Source organism: Geotrypetes seraphini, chromosome 1 (genome assembly GCF_902459505.1).
Source record: "Geotrypetes seraphini chromosome 1, aGeoSer1.1, whole genome shotgun sequence".
In the NCBI taxonomy this organism is placed as follows: domain Eukaryota; kingdom Metazoa; phylum Chordata; class Amphibia; order Gymnophiona; family Dermophiidae; genus Geotrypetes; species Geotrypetes seraphini.
The window spans coordinates 375,902,422-375,923,470 of record NC_047084.1 but is presented as its reverse complement, the minus strand read 5'-3'; the positions used below and the strand labels follow the sequence as shown (position 1 = coordinate 375,923,470).

At 46.1% G+C, this 21,049-nt stretch overlaps 1 protein-coding gene across 7 annotated transcripts in view; it reads right to left on the bottom strand.

Annotated features, from left to right (window-relative positions):
* The window catches only part of RBPMS (RNA binding protein, mRNA processing factor), a 572,887-nt gene that overhangs the window by 397,369 nt on the left and 154,469 nt on the right, over positions 1 to 21,049 (bottom strand). For 6 of the 7 annotated variants that reach the window (XR_004536566.1, XR_004536565.1, XR_004536564.1 and 3 more), the window contains exon 2: positions 2,567 to 2,614. The exons of the other annotated variant lie outside the window; for it this stretch is intronic. Coding sequence is in view for 3 of the 6 variants with exons in the window: in XM_033915619.1 (XP_033771510.1) it covers positions 2,567 to 2,614 (48 nt within the window). In the remaining 3 variants the exon portion in view is untranslated. The remainder of the gene's footprint in view (positions 1 to 2,566; positions 2,615 to 21,049) is intronic. 7 annotated transcript variants of the gene reach the window in all.

The window sequence follows — 21,049 nt, the reverse complement described above, 5'->3', positions numbered from 1 at the left end:
TTGGGGAAGAAATAAGTATAGAACAAGTTAGGAGACTGATTTGTAGAGGAGGAGGGTGTTTATGAGCAACTTGAAAAACTGAAGGTGGACAAAGCGATGGGACCAGACGGGATCCATCCCAGGATACTAAGGGAACTCAGAGAGGTTCTGGCGAGTCCTATTAAAGACTTGTTCAACAAATCTCTGGAGACGGGAGTGATTCCTGGGGATTGGAGGAGAGCGGATGTGGTCCCTATTCATAAAAGTGGTCACAGGGATGAAGCAGGAAACTACAGGCCGGTGAGCCTCACTTCAGTTGTTGGAAAAATAATGGAAGTGTTGCTGAAAGAAAGGATAGTGTATTTCCTTGAATCTAATGGGTTACAGGATCCGAGGCAACATGGCTTTACAAAAGGTAAATCGTGCCAAACGAACCTGATTGAATTTTTTGATTGGGTGACCAGAGAGCTGGATCAAGGACATATGCTAGATGTAATTTACTTGGATTTCAGCAAAGCCTTTGATACAGTTCCTCATAGGAGGCTGTTGAACAAACTTGAAGGGCTGAAGTTAGGACCCAAAGTGGTGAACTGGGTCAGAAACTGGCTATCGGACAGACGCCAGAGGGTGGTGGTTAATGGAAGTCGCTCGAAGGAAGGAAAGGTGACTAGTGGAGTCCCTCAGGGTTCGGTGCTGGGGCCAATCCTGTTCAATATGTATGTAAGTGACATTGCTGAAGGGCTAGAAGGAAAAGTGTGCCTTTTTGCAGATGATACCAAGATTTGTAACAGAGTAGACACCGAAGAGGGAGTGGAAAATATGAAAAAGGATCTGCAAAAGTTAGAGGAATGGTCTAATGCCTGGCAACTAAAATTCAATGCAAAGAAATGCAGAGTAATGCATTTGGGGATTAATAATAGGAAGGAACCGTATATGCTGGGAGGAGAGAAGCTGATATGCACGGACGGAGAGAGGGACCTTGGGGTGATAGTGTCCGAAGATCTAAAGGCGAAAAAACAGTGTGATAAGGCAGTGGCTGCTGCCAGAAGGATTCTGGGCTGTATAAAGAGAGGCGTAGTCAGTAGAAGGAAGAAGGTGTTGATGCCCCTGTACAGGTCATTGGTGAGGCCCCACTTGGAGTATTGTGTTCAGTTTTGGAGACCGTATCTGGCGAAAGACATAAGAAGACTTGAGGCGGTCCAGAGGAGGGCGACGAAAATGATAGGAGGCTTGCGCCAGAAGACGTATGAGGAGAGACTGGAAGACCTGAATATGTATACCCTAGAGGAAAGGAGAGACAGGGGAGATATGATTCAGACGTTCAAATACTTAAAGGGTATTAACGTAGAACAAAATCTTTTCCAGAGAAAGGAAAATGGTAAAACCAGAGGACATAATTTGAGGTTGAGGGGTGGTAGATTCAGGGGCAATGTTAGGAAATTCTACTTTACGGAGAGGGTGGTGGATGCCTGGAATGCGCTCCCGAGAGAGGTGGTGGAGAGTAAAACTGTGACTGAGTTCAAAGAAGCGTGGGATGAACACAGAGGATTTAGAATCAGAAAATAATATTAAATATTGAACTAGGCCAGTTACTGGGCAGACTTGCACGGTCTGTGTCGGTGTATGGCCGTTTGGTGGAGGATGGGCTGGGGAGGGCTTCAATGGCTGGGAGGGTGTAGATGGGCTGGAGTGGGTCTTGACGGAGATTTTGGCAGTTGGAACTCAGGCACAGTACCGGGTAGAGCTTTGGATTCTCGCCCAGAAATAGCTAAGCAGGAAAAAAAAAAAAAAAAAAATTTAAATTGAATCAGGTTGGGCAGACTGGATGGACCATTCGGGTCTTTATCTGCCGTCATCTACTATGTTACTATGTATGTTAGGAGAAGAAAAGGGAAAGACCAAGTCTGGAGACTGGTTCGAGTCAAAGCAGATAGATTGATTGGGAAAGCTGAGACTTGGAATGGTCCCATGGCTTATAATTCTGCAGAACATAAGAGCTGCCCTACTGGGTCAGACCAATGGTCCATCATGCCCAGTAGCCAATATAACAAAAAAGGGAAAAATGTCACACAAAATCAAGACGGCAACAAAAGAACAGAGACGACCAAAGTACCCAAGCTGTCAAGATTTTAATTAACAACACATATATGTAGCATTCTTCAAACGAACCCGACATTGGCTGGGTTTCAGCAACTGTCTGCAACAGGGGTTCAAAACTATACTTACATAAATAAATAAACAAATACAGCTATAATTGACATAAAATAACAATAATCTATCTGAGAATGATTAAAAACAATATGGTCAACAGAACCACTATGCAAATTCAAGAAAATTAAAAGACTAAACTCAAAACATTAAATGTGTTTTAAAATTAGTGTGTTTTTTTAAGGTTCCCATGTTTTGTCTTATTATTTCGTAAAGGCCATGTTAAACTCCCAAAGTCTCAACAAATATTCTGCAAATCCCAATTAAAGGGTGACATTTTAAATTCTATGTGCAACTGGGGGAAACCATATCTTTTTTTAAATTATTCTTTCTTAATTTTCAAAAAACCATATCTAATAAATATTGAAAGCATACGTACCTCCTTTGAATATGCTACTGTGTACAATCCTTGAGCCACAAAATTTACCTGAATGAAAGATAGGACTTATGATGAAATGAAAAAACTAGACTATAGTGTCTCTAGGCTAAAGAAAGACCTAACAAAAAAAAAAGAAACAAACATGAAGAATGGCAGGAAAATGCTGTACACGGTGAAAGACTGAATGATGCAATTAAGCAGCTGGCATGCCTGTAAAAAGTGATTCTGACTTCCAAGAGAAAGCCTAGACCCTAAGCTGCAAACACAGTAAAGCGCTAAAGGCAAAAATATTTTTTAAAATATATAATGTGCCGTGGCTGCAGAATTTACCGATAAAACATACACATTAGAAATAAGTGACATCCATGGAAGAGAACATTGAAAAAAAACATACATCTCTGCCCAGTACCCTGTTTCCAACAGTGGCCAGCTTTGTCACAAGTACCTGGCAGGATCCCAAAAGACAGCCAAATTCCATGCTACTACTACATGCAATGCTACAGATGGCAGATCAAGCATCAGGGCCTGCTGGCTCCCACCCTGCCCCCAGCCCCCAATTTACTGTTTCAGGAGGGCGGAAGGTGGCAGGCTTTGGGCAAGCGCAGATGCTCAAGGTCTTGCACTGGCTAGCCCTGATGCCTATTCTGCCAATGGTAGTGCTGCCACAATGAGGGAGGGGGAAGGAAGGAATAAAAGATCCCTAATCTTGCATAAAATTCAATGATGGACCACAACAAGCCATAGATTGCCCATCCTAAAGGGCAAGTATGGCACTTAACCAGATAGATGCCAACTCTATCCTCAGACCACTCACATGACAGCCATTTTGTGTTTGACCAGGTGATATGCAACAGCACTGCTGAATAGCCGGCTGAATGCTATCTTAACTGGGTAGGATCTTCTCATACCCAGTTAAAATATAGTGTTTTGAATATTATGTGCTAAGATACCTTATCTGGCAGGGATCCCCAAGCCCCACCAGCTGAAGATATGTAGGGCCTATCACCCCCACTCAGAAAAGCATGGCAGTCAGTAGCGGCACTTTCAGACACCGATGCCTCCTCCCTGCTTTTTGGTTTTAATCCATCCTCTTTAAGGAAGCTAGTAAAAATAGTGAGTCCTGTATGCTTGCAGTTAACAGAAGAAATGGGTATGAAGTCCTCACCAACAATGAGCTAATTTTTTAACCCTCCTCAGACCTTGCTGTAGAACTCCAGTGTTTAAAAAAAAAAAGAAACCCCTGTGCTCAGCCTTTTTGGTCTTCTGCCCACTTCTCTGCATTTACACTGAATAGCTAATATCGTAATTATTTTATTTTATTTATATTTTCTATACCGTTCTCCCGCGGGAGCTCAGAACGGTTTACATTAATTTAATCAGGTACTCAAGCATTTTTCCCTGTCTGTCCCGGTGGGCTCACAATCTCTCTAATGTACCCGGGGCAATGGGGGGATTAAGTGACTTGCCCAGGGTCACAAGGAGCAGCGTGGGTTTGAACCCACAGCCTCAGGGTGCTGAGGCTGTAGCTTTAACCACTGCAACACTAGTATTTACTAGGGCTGCAAATTAATCCTAAGTAACTCTGCAACTAATGCATTATTAAACGCAATTAAGAAAATTAATCATGTTGCATTTCCCATCTCCTCCAAACTTCTCTTCACCTTTTTTCCACTCCCAACCCCCATCCTTGGTGTGATTCAACATCTCCCTCACAGTCTACCTTAAAGATGGTCTTCTGTTGCTTTATGGCAATGGCAGCATTGCACATTTGCTGCCTGGAGCCTGGTCTGAAGCTCTCCCCTTGACAGGTCCTACCCATACAGAAACAGACGTGATGTCAGAGGAGGTGGACAGGCCAGAAAGAGAAGGAAAGGCCAGGAAAAAAGCTTTGGAGCAGCCTGCAGGCAAGACATATGCAACACTGCCATTGCCAGGGAGTCAGGGACCAAGAGAAGACCACTTTTAAGGTAAACCAGCGGGGGAAGGGCACAGGCAACAAACTACAGGTAGAGAGGGTAGTGACCCATGAGAAGTGGTGGAGGGGCCACCAATAGAATCTATGACTGAGGTGGTGATCTGAGGATGGGAGGGAGGGAATGAGATTATTGTTTATTGTACATTAATATCCCTCTTAATGCAAGAGTTCAAAGCGCCTTTACAAATTTAATATAATAGGCACATTAAACTATCTTCTCAGTCCCAGATGGGCTCACAGTCACAATCCAAACTAAGGGTGTCTAGAAAACAACATTTGTATAATACGGATAAAAGAGAGGAGTCCTTTATGGAAAGGAAGGGGATGGGATTTGATATATCACCTTTCAGTAGCTACAGTACATATTACTGTTTATAGAGGTACATATTTTGTATCTGAGACAATGAAAGTTTAACCCCTCTTTTTACAAAGTCACGTTAGGCTTTTTTTTTATTATTATTTTCAGCCACAGCGAACATCAGAGCTAATATCGTTGCAGCCGGCGATAAAAAAAGTCTAACGTGGCTTCGTAAAAGGGGAAGTAAGTGACTTGCCCAGAGTCACAAGGAACAGCAGTGGGAAATAAATATATATTTTTTTAAACCCTCTAGTATTTCTAGTATTTACATGAGCAGTGCACTGTAAGCACAAATCTTTGCCCACAGCTAGTTTGTGTGCAAAACTTGTTTCTACTTAGAGCACCACGATAGTGAGCTAAGCTGTATGCAAAGCCTAGCACACTTCCTCTTTATTAAGCCACGGTAGAGATTTCTACCACAGCCTGGAGCACTAAATGCTCCAATGCTGCTCCATCACTCATAGAATTCTGCTGCTTAGTAAAAGACGGCCTACATTAGCCCTAGCTATGAAAAACCTGAAGTGACTCAACTCCTTCACACCCAGTTTTTCCAAAGGTCTATAAAACCAGGACTCATAACTAAACAAGTGTTAGAGCAGAGGTGTCCAACCAGGTACGTTAGATAGATTGTGAGCCCACCGGGACAGAGAGGGAAAATGCTTGAGTACCTGATTGTAAAAACCGCTTAGATAACCTTGATAGGCGGTATATAAAATCCTAATAAACTTTAAAACTTATAATAAACTTTTGGCTTCCCTGGGCCGCATTGGCCAAAAAAAATGTTTCTGGGGCCGCACAAATGCGCAAACACTGCAGCAAGACAGAGGAGAGAGCTGGCAAGACGGTAAACACCCAGGGGCAGCAGAGGAAAACACTGCATCGCCCTTGACCGGGACCTCACAAAATACTTCATGGGGCCACATGCGGCCCTTGGGCCGCAGATTGGACACCCCTGTGTTAGAGCTTTTACTGCAGCGGCTGGTGATAAAACACCCTAACGAGGCTTGATAAAAGGGGGCCTAAATTAAACATTAAAAAAATATATACAGAATTAAGGCAGTACCTTGTCCAGGTAAGAAAAAAATATAATTCCCCTTCTTACCTGTTTCTAATTTCAAGTTTCAAGTTTTATTATTATTTGATGAATTGCCTATACAAAACATTCTAAGCGATGAACAATTTTAAAAAACAACTTTTTAGAAAACAAGCAATTTTAAAAACAACATTTTAGAGGACAAACACTATTAAGACACAAGTAAAAAGTTAAAATACTTATAACGCATTATAAATTTCTTTATACATGTGGCTTAGTGACGAACATGATATAGATGGAAAGGAGAATAAAGTTACAATTTTCTCAGGCAGAAAGACATAAAAGAGGAAAGAACACGGGGAAGGGGGGAAAAAAAATTGAGAGTCTGCATTTGCTTAATAGTTTAATTAATAAAAGCATCATTAAATAAAAAAGTTTTTTAAAGTTTTTTAAAAGAGATAAGATCTTTTTCTTTTCTGATGTAAAGTGGCAAAGCGTTCCAGGTTTGTGGAGCTATAACAGAAAACATTTCATTTCTCCTTGTACCCACAATTTTTAAGGAAGGAACAGTTAATAGGTCTTGTGATGATGAACGAAGAGAACGAGGGGCATAATAAGGAATGATCATTCTAGACATGAATTGAGGTTCATTGAAAGATAGTACTTTAAATACCAAGAATAATATCTTAAAGGTGATTCGGTGGCTAATAGGTAGCCAATGAGACTTGATCAATAGCGGTGTAACGTGGTCATATAGCACAGTTACTTACCGTAACAGGTGTTATCCATGGACAGCAGGCATATATTCTCACATGTGGGTGACGTCATCTACGGAGCCCCGATGCGGAAGCATTTTCAAGCAAACTTGATTGAAGATTTAAGTTTGCTCTGCTGCTCCACGCATGCGTGCCTTCCTGCTCCACTAGGGGGCGCATCCCCTCGTGGTCTCCAGTTCACTTAACTAGCAAAGAAGCCAACCTCGGGGAGGTGGGCGGGTTGTGAGAATATATGCCTGCTGTCCCTGGATAACACCTGTTACGGTAAGTAACTGTGCTTTATCCCAGGACAAGCAGGCATGATATTCTCACATGTGGGTGACCTCCAAGCTAACTGAAAAGGGATGGAGGGAAGTTGGCAATTTAAGCAAATAGATTTCGCAAAACCGATTTGCCAAACCGGCCATCGCTCCTGGACAGTGAGTCCAGACAGTAATGGGAGGTGAAAGTATGAATCGAAGACCACGTGGCAGCCTTGCAGATTTCCTCAATAGGTGTGGACCTGAGGAACATTACGGAGGCTGCCATCGCTCGGACCTTGTGTCCCGTTACTCGACCATGCAGTGCGAGACCAGCCTGAGCGTAGCAGAAGGAGATGCAATCGGCCAACCAGTTGGACAAGGTGCGCTTGGAGACTGGGTAACCTAACCGGTTTGGGTCGAAGGACAAAAACAATTGTGGGAATTTCCGGTGTGGTTGAGTGCGTTGGAGGTAGAAGGCCAACGCTCTCTTACAGTCAAGAGTGTGGAGCGCCACCTCTCCGGGATGAGAGTGGGGCTTGGGAAAAAACACAGGTAAGACAATGGACTGATTGAGATGAAAATCAGACACTACTTTAGGCAAGAACTTTGGATGAGTGCGGAGTACCACCTTGTCGTGATGGAATACCGTGAAGGGTGGGTCCGCCACTAGAGCTTGTAGCTCACTAACCCGCCGAGCGGAAGTGAGCGCAAGCAGGAAAATCACCTTCCAAGTGAGGAATTTTGGATGGCATTTGTCTAGGGGCTCAAATGGAGGTTTCATTAGTTGAGCCAGAACCACGTTAAGGTCCCAAACCACCGGAGGAGGTTTGAGAGGAGGGTGGACATTCAGAAGACCCTTCATGAAGCGAGAGACTAGGGGGTGGAGGGAGAGGGCTTTCCCTTCCAGGGGCTGATGGAAGGCTGCAATCGCACTGAGGTGTACTCGAATGGAGTTGGTCTTTAGGCCGGAGTGAGATAATTGAAGTAAATAGTCAAGGACCAGGGGGACGGGGACCGACACCAGGTCCTGGCTGTGAGAGGAGCACCAGGCTGAGAATCTGGTCCACTTTTGGGAGTAGCAGGTTCTTGTTGAGGTCTTTCTAGAGGCCTCCAATATCTCTTTGACTGATTGAGACACCGGGAGAGAAGTCAGGGGGAAAGAAACCAAGCATTCAGATGAAGAGATTGAAGATTGGGATGTAACAGCGAACCCTGACCCTGTGATAGTAGAGAGGGAAACCGAGGCAGAGGCAGTGGATCTCTGACACTGAGTTGAAGTAGAAGGGAAAACCAAGGCTGGCGTGGCCAGCGAGGAGCAATCAGGATCAGGGTGGCTTGTACTGTTTTCAGGTGGACAAGCGTCCGCAGGATCAGAGGAAACGGCGGGAACGCGTACAGGAACCTTCCCTCCCAGTCGAGGAGGAAGGCGTCGGCCTCGAGCCGGTCCGGGGAGTACATCCGGGAGCAGAAGAGAGGCAGTTTGTGATTGTGGGGGGATGCGAACAGATCTATTTGAGGTGTCCCCCACTGTTTGAACACCTGTCGTAGGGTTTGAGAGTGCAGTGACCACTCGTGTGGCTGGAGGAGGCGGCTGAGTTTGTCCGCCAGACAGTTTTGTTCTCCTTGTATGTACACCGCTCGAAGGAAGGTGTTGTTGGAGATTGCCCATTTCCAGAGGCGCAGGGCTTCCCGACAGAGGGACCAAGACCCTGTTCCTCCTTGTTTGTTTACATAGTACATTGCTACCTGGTTGTTGGTTCGGATGAGGACCACCCGGTCGTGGAGCAGATGTTGAAAGGCTACAGCTGCGAGATAAATGGCCCGGAGCTCTAGCACGTTGATGTGACAGCGGCGGTCTTCCGCTGACCACATCCCTTGCGTGCGTAGGCCGTCCAGATGGGCTCCCCAAGCGTACTCTGACGAGTCCGTGGTGAGTACCTTGCTGTGATGAGGGGCGAGGAAGAGTAAACCTTTGGAAAGATTTGAAGAGTCGGCCCACCAGCGGAGCGATCTTTGCAAGGAAGGAGTCACTGTCACGGGACAGTCGATCGGGTCCCGGTCTTGACGCCATTGAGAGGCCAGGGTCCATTGAGGGATTCTCAGATGGAGGCGGGCAAAGGGTGTGACATGGACAGTGGAGGCCATGTGGCCTAGAAGAGTCATCATCTGTCGAGCTGATACCGAGGTCAGCAGAGAGATCCTTCGACTCAGACTTACTAACGCCTCTAGGCGCGGAGGGGGGAGGAAGGAACGGAGGCGAACCGTATCCAGCGTGGCCCCGATGAACTGTAGGGACTGCGAGGGGCGTAGTTGGGATTTTGGGAAGTTTATTTCGAACCCCAGACTTTGTAGGTAGGTAATAGTCTGTTGGGTCGCTGCGATAACCCCTTCCCTGGACGGGGCTTTGATCAGCCAGTCGTCCAGGTAGGGGAATACCTGGAGGCCCTGGGAGCGTAAGGTTGCTGCGACCACCACGAGGCACTTGGTGAAGACCCGAGGTGATGATGCTAGGCCGAAGGGGAGGACTCGGTATTGTAGGTGCCAGTCCCCTACCTGAAAACGCAAGAACTTGCGGTGAGCGGGGTGTACTGGGACATGTGTGTACGCCTCCTTCAGATCGAGGGAGCAGAGCCAGTCGCCCTCGTCGATCAGGGGGTAGAGGGTCGGTAGGGAAAGCATCCAAAATTTTTCCCGTACTAGAAATTTGTTGAGGCGTCTCAAGTCTAGTATTGGGTGTAGGTCTCCCATTTTTTTTGGTACCAGGAAGTAACGGGAGTAGAAGCCCTTCCCCCGTTGGTCGGGGGGAACCTCCTCCACTGCCCTGAGGCAAAGCAGTTCTCGAGCCTCGGAGAGGAGTAGGGGTAGCTGCGTCCGGTTGGGAGGGCAATTCCTTGGGGGGTTGTCTGGAGGAATGGCCCGAAAGTTGAGAGAGTATCCTGATGAGATCACGCCAAGGACCCATGCGTCCGACGCGACTTGTTCCCAGCGAGGGTAAAAGGCTTTGAGGCGACCCCCAATGGGAAGGAGGCCTGGGACTATGGCGGAGGGGGCCCGCCTCCTTCCTCGGATCCCGTCAAAAGGACGGGGATGGTTTGGAAGTCGCAGGCGGTTGGGACTTGGGCATGGCCCGGTGGTGGGCTTGCGGACGCCTGGGTGGAGGCCGCGAGAAGGGAGGGGTGGATTTTTGTGGGTAGCGGCATGGAGGGGCCCTGAACGGCCTGGGCGCAGGCGGTTTAGGTTTTTGCCGGACGAGGGAGGCAAACGAGCGTTCGTGTTCGGAGAGGCGTTTTGTGGCCGCCTCGATCGTGTCATCGAACAGTTCTTTTCCCACGCAGGGTAGGTTAGCCAACCGGTCCTGTAAGTTGGGGTCCATGTCGACCAGGCGCAGCCAAGCTAGTCGGCGCATGGCGATAGCAAAGGCTGCCTCTCTGGAGGAGAGTTCGAAGCCATCGTAGGCCGCGTGGAATAGATGGAGGCACAGGTTGGAAAGGGACTCTAAAAGCATGCCAAACGCTCCTTGGCGGGAGGCCGGTAGGTCAGTCTCAAAGGCTCTCAATAGTCCAATGAGGTGTTTGAGGTAGGATGTGAAGGTGAAAGTGTAGCTTTGCACCCTAGAGGCCATCATGGCATTCTGATATAGTCTCCTGCCGAACTTGTCTAGGGTTTGGCCTTTTCGGCCTGGGGGGACCGCGGCTGAGACCCGGGATGGGTGGGCCTTTTTCAAGGAGGATTCTACTAGCAGCGACTGGTGGGAGAGCTGTGGTTGTTCGAATCCCGGGTAGGGTACTGTGCGGTACTTGGCCTCCATTTTGGAGGGTACGGCTGTGACCATGTAGGGAGTCTCCAGGTTCCTGAAGAAGGCCTGTTGGAGTACCGGGTTAGGCGGTAAGCGGAGGGATTCTCTGGGCAGTGATGGCATATCCAGCTCCGCTAGGTATTCCTTAGAGCAGGGGTGCCCACACTTTTTGGGCTTGCGAGCTACTTTTAAAATGACCAAGGCAAAATGATCTACCAACAATAAAATTTAAAAAAAACAACAAAGCACACTGTACGCTGAGAAAATGTTAATTATCATTCCTATTCCGGGTTATTTTCAAAGAGGTCAAGGCAGATGACTCTATGCACTGTCACCTCAGTAACAACCATACAAAAATAGACAAATATACCCCCTTCCCTTTTTACTAAACCACAATAGCAGTTTTTAGCGCAGGGAGCTGCGCTGAATGCCCAGCGCTGCTCTGGATGCTCATTGGCTCCCTGCGCTAAAATCCGCTATTGTGGTTTATTAAAAGGGGGGTCCATAGTGCAAAATATAGACAGCAGATATAAATTCAGACACATTTTGATCACTAAATTTAAAATAAAATCATTTTTCCTACCTTGTTGTCTGGTGATTTCATGAGTCTCTGGTTGCACTTTCTTCTTCTGACTGTGCATCCAATATTTCTTCCTTTCTTTCAGCCTATATGCTTGCTCTCCTCCAGACCTCATTCCCTCCCTAAACTTTTTCTTGCTCTCCCCTGCCCTTTCTTTCTCTCTCTCTTCATGCCTCCTTTCCTTCCTACTCAACCCCATGGCCTGGCATCTCTCTCCTTCCCTTCTATCTCTTCCTCCCCTGCCATGCTCTGGCATCTCCTCTCCTTCCTTTCTCTCTGGTCTGGCATCTGTCTTCTTAATTTCCCATCCCTCCCCTCATGCCCTGGCATCTTTTTCCTCTCCTTCTCTTCTATCTCTCCCTCCCCCTTCCATTATCTGGCATTTTCTCTCCTTCCTTGCCCCTGGTCTAGCATCTGTCTCCTTCCCTTCTCTCTCCTTCCACGATCTGGTTTCTCTTTTCCTTCCCTTTTCTTGGAAGCCCGTGGCATTTACTGTGCGTCTGCTGCCGCCTCCATGTTTGGTAGACAGGCTGGAGGTAAAGGGCGGCATCACCCCACAGTTATAATGTCCGATTTGGACCTCTCAGACTTGCCGGCTAGTGGCCAAGCAATATAGATGCATTATAATATTTTTTGTTTTATTTTTAATCCCTACTTGCCCTGCCTTCTGGAGAAGCCCCAGTGAAGAAACGGAGCAGCCACTTGCCTTCTCTGGCTCTGGGGATGCTGGAGCGGGAGGTGACAGAAAAATATGTGAGGAAAACGGCACTCACCCATTTATATTCGGCGTTGCTCTCCTCGGGGGCGAACACGAACGGAAACGTTCCACGGGGGAGGGAAGGCGACGCTCAGAGCATGGCTGCCAGTTCCTGCTCCTTCAGCAGTCCAAATACTTGCCGCTGTGGCTGTGCGGGACGTGTCTGCGGCTGCAGCCAGCTACCAGAGTGTCACGCCCCAAGGCCGGAGTTTGCACGCGTTGTTAGAGGAACTGAACCCAGGCAGGGGGGGGGGCGGGCTCTAACACTGCGCACGCCGGCTTCCCTTCTGAAACAGGAATGACATAACTTCCTGTTTCGAAGAAGGGAAGCCAGCACACGCAGTGTTAAAGCCCCGTAGCCTGAGTTCAATTTGCTTGTAGGCAAGAGGGCAGTGAGTGAGTGGAAGGGAGGGAAGCTGTCTTTTCACCAGGCAATCGGCGAGAGGAAGGCTGATTGGCCGGTAGATTTTGAAGGCAACGCGAGTCTATCACGGAGCCTGGGATGGGCTCTGTGATCGACTCACGTTGCCTTCCTGAGCTACCGATCGATCGCGATCGACGTATTGGGCACCCCTGCCTTAGAGTATCTGGAGTCGGACTGGAGGTCTAAGTCCAAAGCGTGCCCATGTCCTGGACAAAGCGAGTGAAGGATGGGCGAGATGTTCCCGAGGCCCCGTGCGGGGTCAGTGAACGAGACCTCCGTCGGGTGGAGAAGGATGGGGAGGCTTCCCTCGAGTATCGAGGTTCCTGCTCCGATCCACGCTCCGAGACCGGGGAAGTACTGTGAAAGTGTTCCGGTGTCGTTGGAGCCCCTCGGAGATGATGTCGGGGTTCGAGGTACCGATCGATGTCGAATTAGTGACCTCGACCCGGACTCCCTCGGTGACAACCTGCAACCTCGGGTCGGAGTCCCGGTCCGAGGGGGAGTTCGGAGGATGCGCGGGTTGGAGAGTGATAACTCAGCCACCCTTAGCGGTCCCGTACGAGGTGTAGGTGAACGGCCTCGTAGAGTGGGGGAACCCCGGGCCTTCTTGGAGGTACGGCGGTTCGAGGTGTCTGTCGTTTTAGCACTACGTTTTGCACTGCGGCGGTCTGTGGAGGGGGAGCGCCTCGGGTGCCTCGGTGAGGAGTCCGAGGAGGATGGAATGCGGCGAAGCTTGCGCGCTTTTCTTCGAGGTGACTCGACGCGAGGCTCAGGCTGGTCTGGCACATGCGGGGTCGAGGTCGAGGCCGGTTGCAAATGGGCCATTGCAGCGGACAGCTCCGACGAGATCATCGCTCGGAGTAGGTCCTGGAAAACGGGCATGGACAGCATCGAGGGCAAGTCCACTGCCTCGGTGCACTCCACCGGGGGGACCTCGTATCAGAGTATTCCCGTGTGGTGGAGGCACGGCCCGAAGGCTTAGAGGGCTTCGCCGGGGCTGTAATCATGGGACTTCCGCCATGCGTCGCCGGCGTCCCCGAGGCTGGTTTCTTTGCTGGTACAGAACCTGAAGAGGGAAGAGGGGACTTACCCGGAGCCGAGGTCTTCTGTTGTCCCGAGGACTTCGGGTTCGAGTCTCGAGGCGATGCCGAGGTATTCGGGGCCAAGGTCAAGGCCGGGGCCGACCTCGAGGCCGAGGTAGAGGGTTGGTCTGGGGCGAAAAGGTCCGCCATGCGGGCTTTCCTTCGCCGGAGGGCCCGGTTCTGGAAAGTAGCGCACTGGGGGCAGGAGTCGGTTGGATGAGCGGCCCCCAGGCAGAGGATGCACTGGCGATGCGGGTCTGTGATGGAAAGAAGCCGCTCGCACCGGGAGCACTTTTTAAAGCCGGTCAAAGGCCGGGACATAGAATCGAAACTGGCCGCGGCTCGAATAGTCACGCGGCCACGGGGACCCGGAAGCCTCCGGGTCGGTGAAATACGAAGCAGGAACAGTTGAAACAAGAAAAAAACTCGCGCACAGCGACTAAATCGAGAAAAACAAGAAAAAATTGCGGTGCTAGAAGGCAGTTGGGGCAGAGCCTGAAAAAACACGACTTGTAGGCTCAGCGGAAAATTTTGAACTGGAGACCACGAGGGGATGCGCCCCCTAGTGGAGCAGGAAGGCACGCATGCGTGGAGCAGCAGAGCATACTTAAATCTTCAATCAAGTTTGCTTGAAAATGCTTCCGCATCGGGGCTCCGTAGATGACGTCACCCACATGTGAGAATATCATGCCTGCTTGTCCTGGGATAATTTTTTGTTTTGCGTAAGAGCAGGAAAGCCACCCATTTTCACACTCCTGTTTCTAGCAGAATCATACAGTAAAAGCATCATAGCTGTTCTTTCCTTTAGCTCCATTTTAATCCATTTCTATTTTTCTTGCCAGTCACTAGAGATGACCACAGTACACTTCAAGGAAATATCACTGGATTATACAGAATGCAAAATCTCAGTATGGCAGCTATAATCTGACATCCGTGACAGTGAGAGATCAGCATTATCTATTATATAATTACCAATGTGCAAAAAGCATCATTCATTTAAATGACTAAACTATTAAGAAAAATGCATGGAGAAGAACTTATCCCATTTTCTCATGTCTTGGATTTAGAAAACCAAAGCCAGTGGTAAGAATGCAGCCACAAGTATCGCTCTGAAGAAAAACAGATGTCGCAGCTTTTTGCTCTGTCACTTGTTAAGACATCATAACCGGCTGGTTATGTCCCCCCTTTCCCTGGAGAAACTGGTCACATGATAAATCATGCCATCATGACAAACAGCAAAACGATATTGAGTGACTTGTGTTTTAGCTTTTTTGCCATAAAAGTAGAAAATATATAAATACAGCCAGGATGTAAAACTGAGTTACACCAAAATGTTCATCCCTGGAAACTGGAACTTCAGAAAGTTCATGCCAGTTAGTCTTAAATGCAGAATGTAAACAAACAAGAAGGATAGTTGCTTAACATGAGGACAATATGCATTATTACTGTATATATTGGCTTAAGGCAGAAGTTGCTATTATGTCAGTGATTGGGGAAGAGGCAGGAATTAAAAAGCAGCATGAAAATGTATGCCTCAGAAACTCTGTTTTTGTTTTTAGGGGGGAGGGGCAGAATAGAGGGAAGTAAAGGTAAGAATGGAAACAGAGCCCAATAGATCGGTGAGAACAAAGAAACATTATTTTGGAGCAAATTTAGGCCTTTTAACTAAAGCTTATATTTAATGCCTATGCCTTGCCCCCACAAACAAAACTAACAAGCTATGGACCCCTTTTACAAAGCTGCAGTAGCAATTCCTGGCACAGCAAATGCGACGCAACCCATAGGAATTGAATGCGATGTGTTTGCTGATTGGGAATTGCTACCAGCAGCTTTGTAAAAGAAGCCCTATGTCTGTGTTTTTGAGCAACAGATTATAATTGAATACAGAAAAAGTTATTACTGATTTTTTTAAAAAAAAGCAAAAAAGCATCATTTTACATTTTTTGCAGAATTTCCTCATCACAAGCCCTGGGACCATCCCAAGTTCAACCCTATCTACCAATCTTCCCTACTTTGTCTTGAACCCCCTCCCCAGGCTTGCACTCTCCCTCCTTCTCCTCCCAGGAACAAACCAAACCCTTTCCCATTTCTCTTCCCCTAAATATTGTGCTCCACCCCTGCCCTCGCAGCATCTCCTCCTTCTTCCCAACAATCTGTGCTTCATCCTCCCCAACCCCAGCTCTCTGCTCCTCCCCAGGCTCAAATCCATCCTTTTCCAGTTCTGTTACTCTCCCCTCCCTCCATAAAGTCTTCAAGTTTTCTCTCCCTACAACCAACTCCAGCTCCCTCTTTCTCCTAGCCCCACCCTCTGCTCCCCTCCCCTCCTCTCAGGCTCCTCCTTCATTGTTCTCTTCTGCATTCCCATTGGTTGAGCTGATCCTACTCTCTCCTGCCCCCACCATAGCCACCTCCTTTTGGCCTGAGCAGGCTGATGCTGTTGCTATTCCCGTCTGGTCTCCACATAGAATTCTGCAAGGCAAATACAGAATCCTGCACAGGAGGGAAAACTGTGTTTTGTGCAAATTCTGAGCTGCACAGAATTCTCTTGGGAGTGAAATGAGGGAGAATGGGAAGAGGCACAGGAAATGTCTCAGCAGGAAATAAAGTAAGAGGGATCAAGTAACACAGCTATGAAAATACATCTGTCAAAATGAGGGAAGCATTATGAGATTCAAAAACATGATTTTACACTGAGCTCTTGCTATCGATAAGAGGCATGCCATTAGAATATAATTAGTGTGAGGTTAAGATGAGATTACATAGTAACATAGTAAATTACAGAAGATAAAGACCTGTGTGGTCCATCCAGTCTGCCCATCCACCACATTCATTCTCAAGGCAATGTTGAAGAAACAAACCAGTTAATTATTTGTTTTACTTGATAAATTCCAGTATAAGATGTCTTCCCCTCCCCCAAGATAGATAAGCCCTGTACTCAGACGATTTGAATGTGGTATAAAATATGCATAATTGCTCCTGATCCTTTATGCCGCATATGAGACGCAGACCGTAGAAGCCTATCTGGCATCGCCATCAAAGCTAACTCCAACCCCTCCTGATCCGCCTTGCTACACACAGAACACAGACCATAGACGTCCGCCGAACATTGCTTTCACTTCCCCACTGCTGGGCTTCCATTTAAGCACCATTCCGGCGCATTATAAATGAAGTTATCATTTTTGATTTGTCGCGTTTTGTGTCGATACTACCCTCTTTCTATTTTGGGATCTTTTGTGTCTATCCCACACATTTTTTTTTAACTCGGTCACTGTTTTTGCCTCCACCACCTCCGTAGGGAGGGCATTGCAGGCATCCAGCACCCTCTCCGTGAAAAAGTATTTCCTGACGTTACACCTAGGTCTACCACAAGTTTCAAGTTTATTTAAAATTTCTTATACCGCCAAATCAGCCTTCTAAGCGGTGTACAAATTCATAAAAACATAAAACATACTTTAGCTAAAATACAAGTTTAAGCTGACATTGCGTCGCCAAACTGTACCAATAACTATCGAAGACTTAAAAACAAAGACAAACAGGAACAAAACTACAATAGTCGAAGTAAAAAAGAATAGGAGGAGCTGCTATAAATAATGTTGAACTCAATTGCCCTTAATAGGTCAGTTAGGTCTCGAAGGCATCAAGAAAGAGAAATGTATTTAGCTTCGTCTTAAAATTATTAAGGATTGATTCTTCACATAAGTAATTTGGGATACTATTCCAAAGAGAGGAGGCAGTGACAGAGAAGATAGTAGGCCACTCTGCAACCTCAAATTATGTCCTCTAGTTTTACCTCTTCTCTGTCTCTGAAATAGATTTGTTTGTAGATTAATACCCTTCAAGTATTCAAAAGTCCGTATCATATCTCCTCTATTCCTTCTTTCCTCCAGGGTATACATATTCAGGTATTTAAGCCTCTTCTCATGTTTCTTGACGCTAGCTACCTTTATAGTGAGGAGAGAGGCATTTGGTCATTCAGAACAGGATTGCAAACTAAGCGGTATTGTCTGGGCAGAGGAGAGGATTTTGATTTTCCTGATAGTTCAATGTGAATTGCATTTAGAGCCAGATTAAGGCACAGGCAAACAAGGCAGGCGCTTAAGCTCAAACGTTTATGGGGGCCCATTTAGATGGGCTCAGAACTCAGACAGATAGGACTGCAGATTCAGTGGATTATTTCCAGGCTTCTAGAGTTCTTTAAAGTTACTGTCTCAAACTCAGAAGTACGCTAAAAGATAGACAATGAAACCAGTGTGTATCCTGAAGGTTAGGAGTGTTGAGAAGAGGGAAGAAGAATGGGTGGTCTGCTGCAGGCTGAGAAAAACGCTGGCAGAAAAGAATAGCCGTACTGGATCAGAGCAATGGTCCATCTAGCCCAGTATCCCATCTTTGAGGTGGCCAATCCAGGTAACAAATACCTGGCTAAAAGCCAAATAATAGCAACATACCAATTCAGGGCAAGCAGTGGCTTCCCTCATATCAGTTTCAATAGCAGATTATGGACTTTTCCTCCAGTAACTTGTCCAAACCTTTTTTTAAACCAGCTATGTTAACCGCTCTTACCACATCCTCTAGCAACAACTTTTCGTAGGCAGAGTTGATTGGGGAGGGCGGAATGGCTGAATGATTGAGAGATAGGGGGAAAGAGAGATGTATCCATGTCTGGAAAATGATGGCAGAAATTTCATGCTATCCAGTTCCAGGCTGTAGATTTTGGAAAAATCCTGGATTTTTCATCATCCCCATCCTGGGGCATTATGAGACTTTTAGTGCCTGGTCCAGCCAATTAAATTCAGTGCTGCAAATCCCACGCTGCTTTGGGATATAAGTTCAAAACCGGACTGGCCAAAAGGTTTCCAGCAAGGAAATGGGCAACTTGGCACCTTATGACAGAGTGTATTTATGAACATGTGTGTGTGAAGAGCAAGGGTGAACGTCTGTGGGAATGTTTCGGTGTCTCTGATGGGGACAGCCTCCTAAGTTGAATTGCAGCTGAAGTGGAGAAGTGCAATGGCACAAATGTACCTGTGTGCATTCTAAGAGGGGAGGGGGTTATTAACATGGGCTACTGAAATTCCCTGTTCAGGGGTCTCCCCCTTTACTTCCTTAAACAGCTCCAGCTAGTTTAGTCTACCACTATTCACTTACTTCACAGATCTAAGCCGTTCAACCAAAGGTGGTGGATCAACCAAAGGTGGTGGACACCTGGAATGCACTTCCAGAGGGTGTGATAGGACAGAGTACGGTTTTGGGGTTCAAGAAGGGATTAGATAATTTCCTGAAGGAAAAGGGGATAGAAGGATATAGATAGAGGATTACTATACAGGTCCTGGACCTGATGGGCCGCCGCGTGAGCAGACTGCTGGGCGTGAGGGACCTCTGGTCTGACCCAGCGAGGCACTGCTTGTGTTCTTATGTTCATCTCTCTGCAACTTAAACACTGGTTTCCTCTGTCCTCACATATACAAGTTAAGCTCCTGACCCGTCTTCAAGGGATACTTTCCTTTTGCACCCAACTACCTATCTGATGTGCTCATTTGCAATACCCCTCCGCCATATCTTCTTGTAAGCCGGTTCCTGTCTGAGAGACTCACTTTTAAACATAGCCGAGGGTTTCTCTCTGCAGGCAGGAAACAGATGTGCATTTAAAATAAACCTCCACCAAAAAAATAACAAGTGAAAACAAATAAATATTAAAAGAACAGTTTATTTGTTATCAATACTTGTCCCAAAATAGGTTATTTGTTATCAATACTTGTCCCAAAATTTTCTTCACTGATTTCCACAGACTTCTTCCACAGCAAAACAGATGAGTATCCAGTCTTTTTATTTCTCTGTTGGTATCTGTTGGGTACCTTTCTTCCTTTTCTGGCCCAGAACAGCTTCTTCCACGATACCTACTCCCTAGCTAAAAACAACAAAGGAAGTAAAACCCTATATCCCTATTTGGTGAAAAAAAAAAAACCAATAAACACTGTGACCACTAGCTACCCAAATAAATCAAAGAATAATTGAAATTTCCCTAAAACTAATCTCATCCATTTTTTTTAAACCAAGGTTTAATTAAAATTTAATAAAATTTCTTTACTGGATCTATAAATATCAGCCCTGCCAGCACAAGTGTTCAATTCTATTTGGAATTTTAAGCTTAAGGGTTTAAAACAAGTTTGGTTAAGTATACAGGCTTCAAAATCACTGAAACTCACTTAAATCAGCATAACACAAATCCTTTATAATAAAACTTTGCTGATATCTCCAATAAAATTTATTTTACTACAAATAAATTTACTCCACTAACAAAAACTCCAAATCACCACACTCGAGCTAGCCTAAAGTAAATACCTCCACTCCAATATCAATTTCCTAAACCAAATCAATTATTAAAATGAAAATTTATCTTTACAAACAAATTTAACAGAGACGTCAATTAACCGATACCTGTCTCTGCCAACAAACCAACCCAACTCTCAACTGCTCTCCTTGGCAGTATTAGAACTCTCACCAACACTGCTGACTTCTACATGATGTCATCACACCTGTTGCAGAAATCCAAAGTCTGAAATTCCAAGAACTACAAATGCAAAAACCCAAATATTAAAATAAAATAAAACCAAATGAACAATACCTGAAGATGTCTTCAAACTCCTCTGAAACTTTTATTTTCTTTATTATTTAACCCTTAGTTACATTCTGTTCTGCTAATACTTGTCAACTTGTACTCCCACCTCCATCAATCAACTCACCTAGAAGACACTTATTGTGTGTGTCTGCTGTCAGCTACTCTTTTCATTCCCAACTTAACTCCATCTAGAACCCTCCTACTCAAAATTCAAGGCTACACTTAAAGCATATCGTTTTACCAAGGCCTTTCCTAAAGCTTAAACTCATGTGTACAGGTTTCTATCTCCTTTTTGTCACCACTTTCGTGTTGTAACTCCTTTTTTCCTTCCCATTTTTCATTTTATTGTAAACTGCAATGGCCCATGCAAAATATAAAACCTGTGTAAATAAATAAAGGAGGATGGGATCTGATATACAGACAATCAAAGTGGTTTACATATTATAAATGGGTACTTATTTTGTACCTGGGGCAATGGAGGATTGGGTAAGTGACTTGCTCAGAGTTGCAAAGAGCTACAGTGGAAAATGTAATCCCTGAATATTTATACCTTAGAGCAGGGATCTCAAAGTCCCGCCTTGAGGGCTGCAATCCAGTCGGGTTTTCAGGATTTCCCCAATGAATATGCATGAGATCTATGTGCATGCACTGCTTTCAATGCATATTCATTGGGGAAATCCTAAACTAAACTAAACCTTAGGTTTGTATACCGCAAGTGTAGAGCTCGGCACGGTTTACAGAATTAGGATAGAAAGGAACTCCAGAAAAAGAAGGGTAATAGGAAAGGAACTAAGAGGGTAGAGAGGGGTCAAGGTACCAGAGATCGGGAGGTGTTAGATTTTTG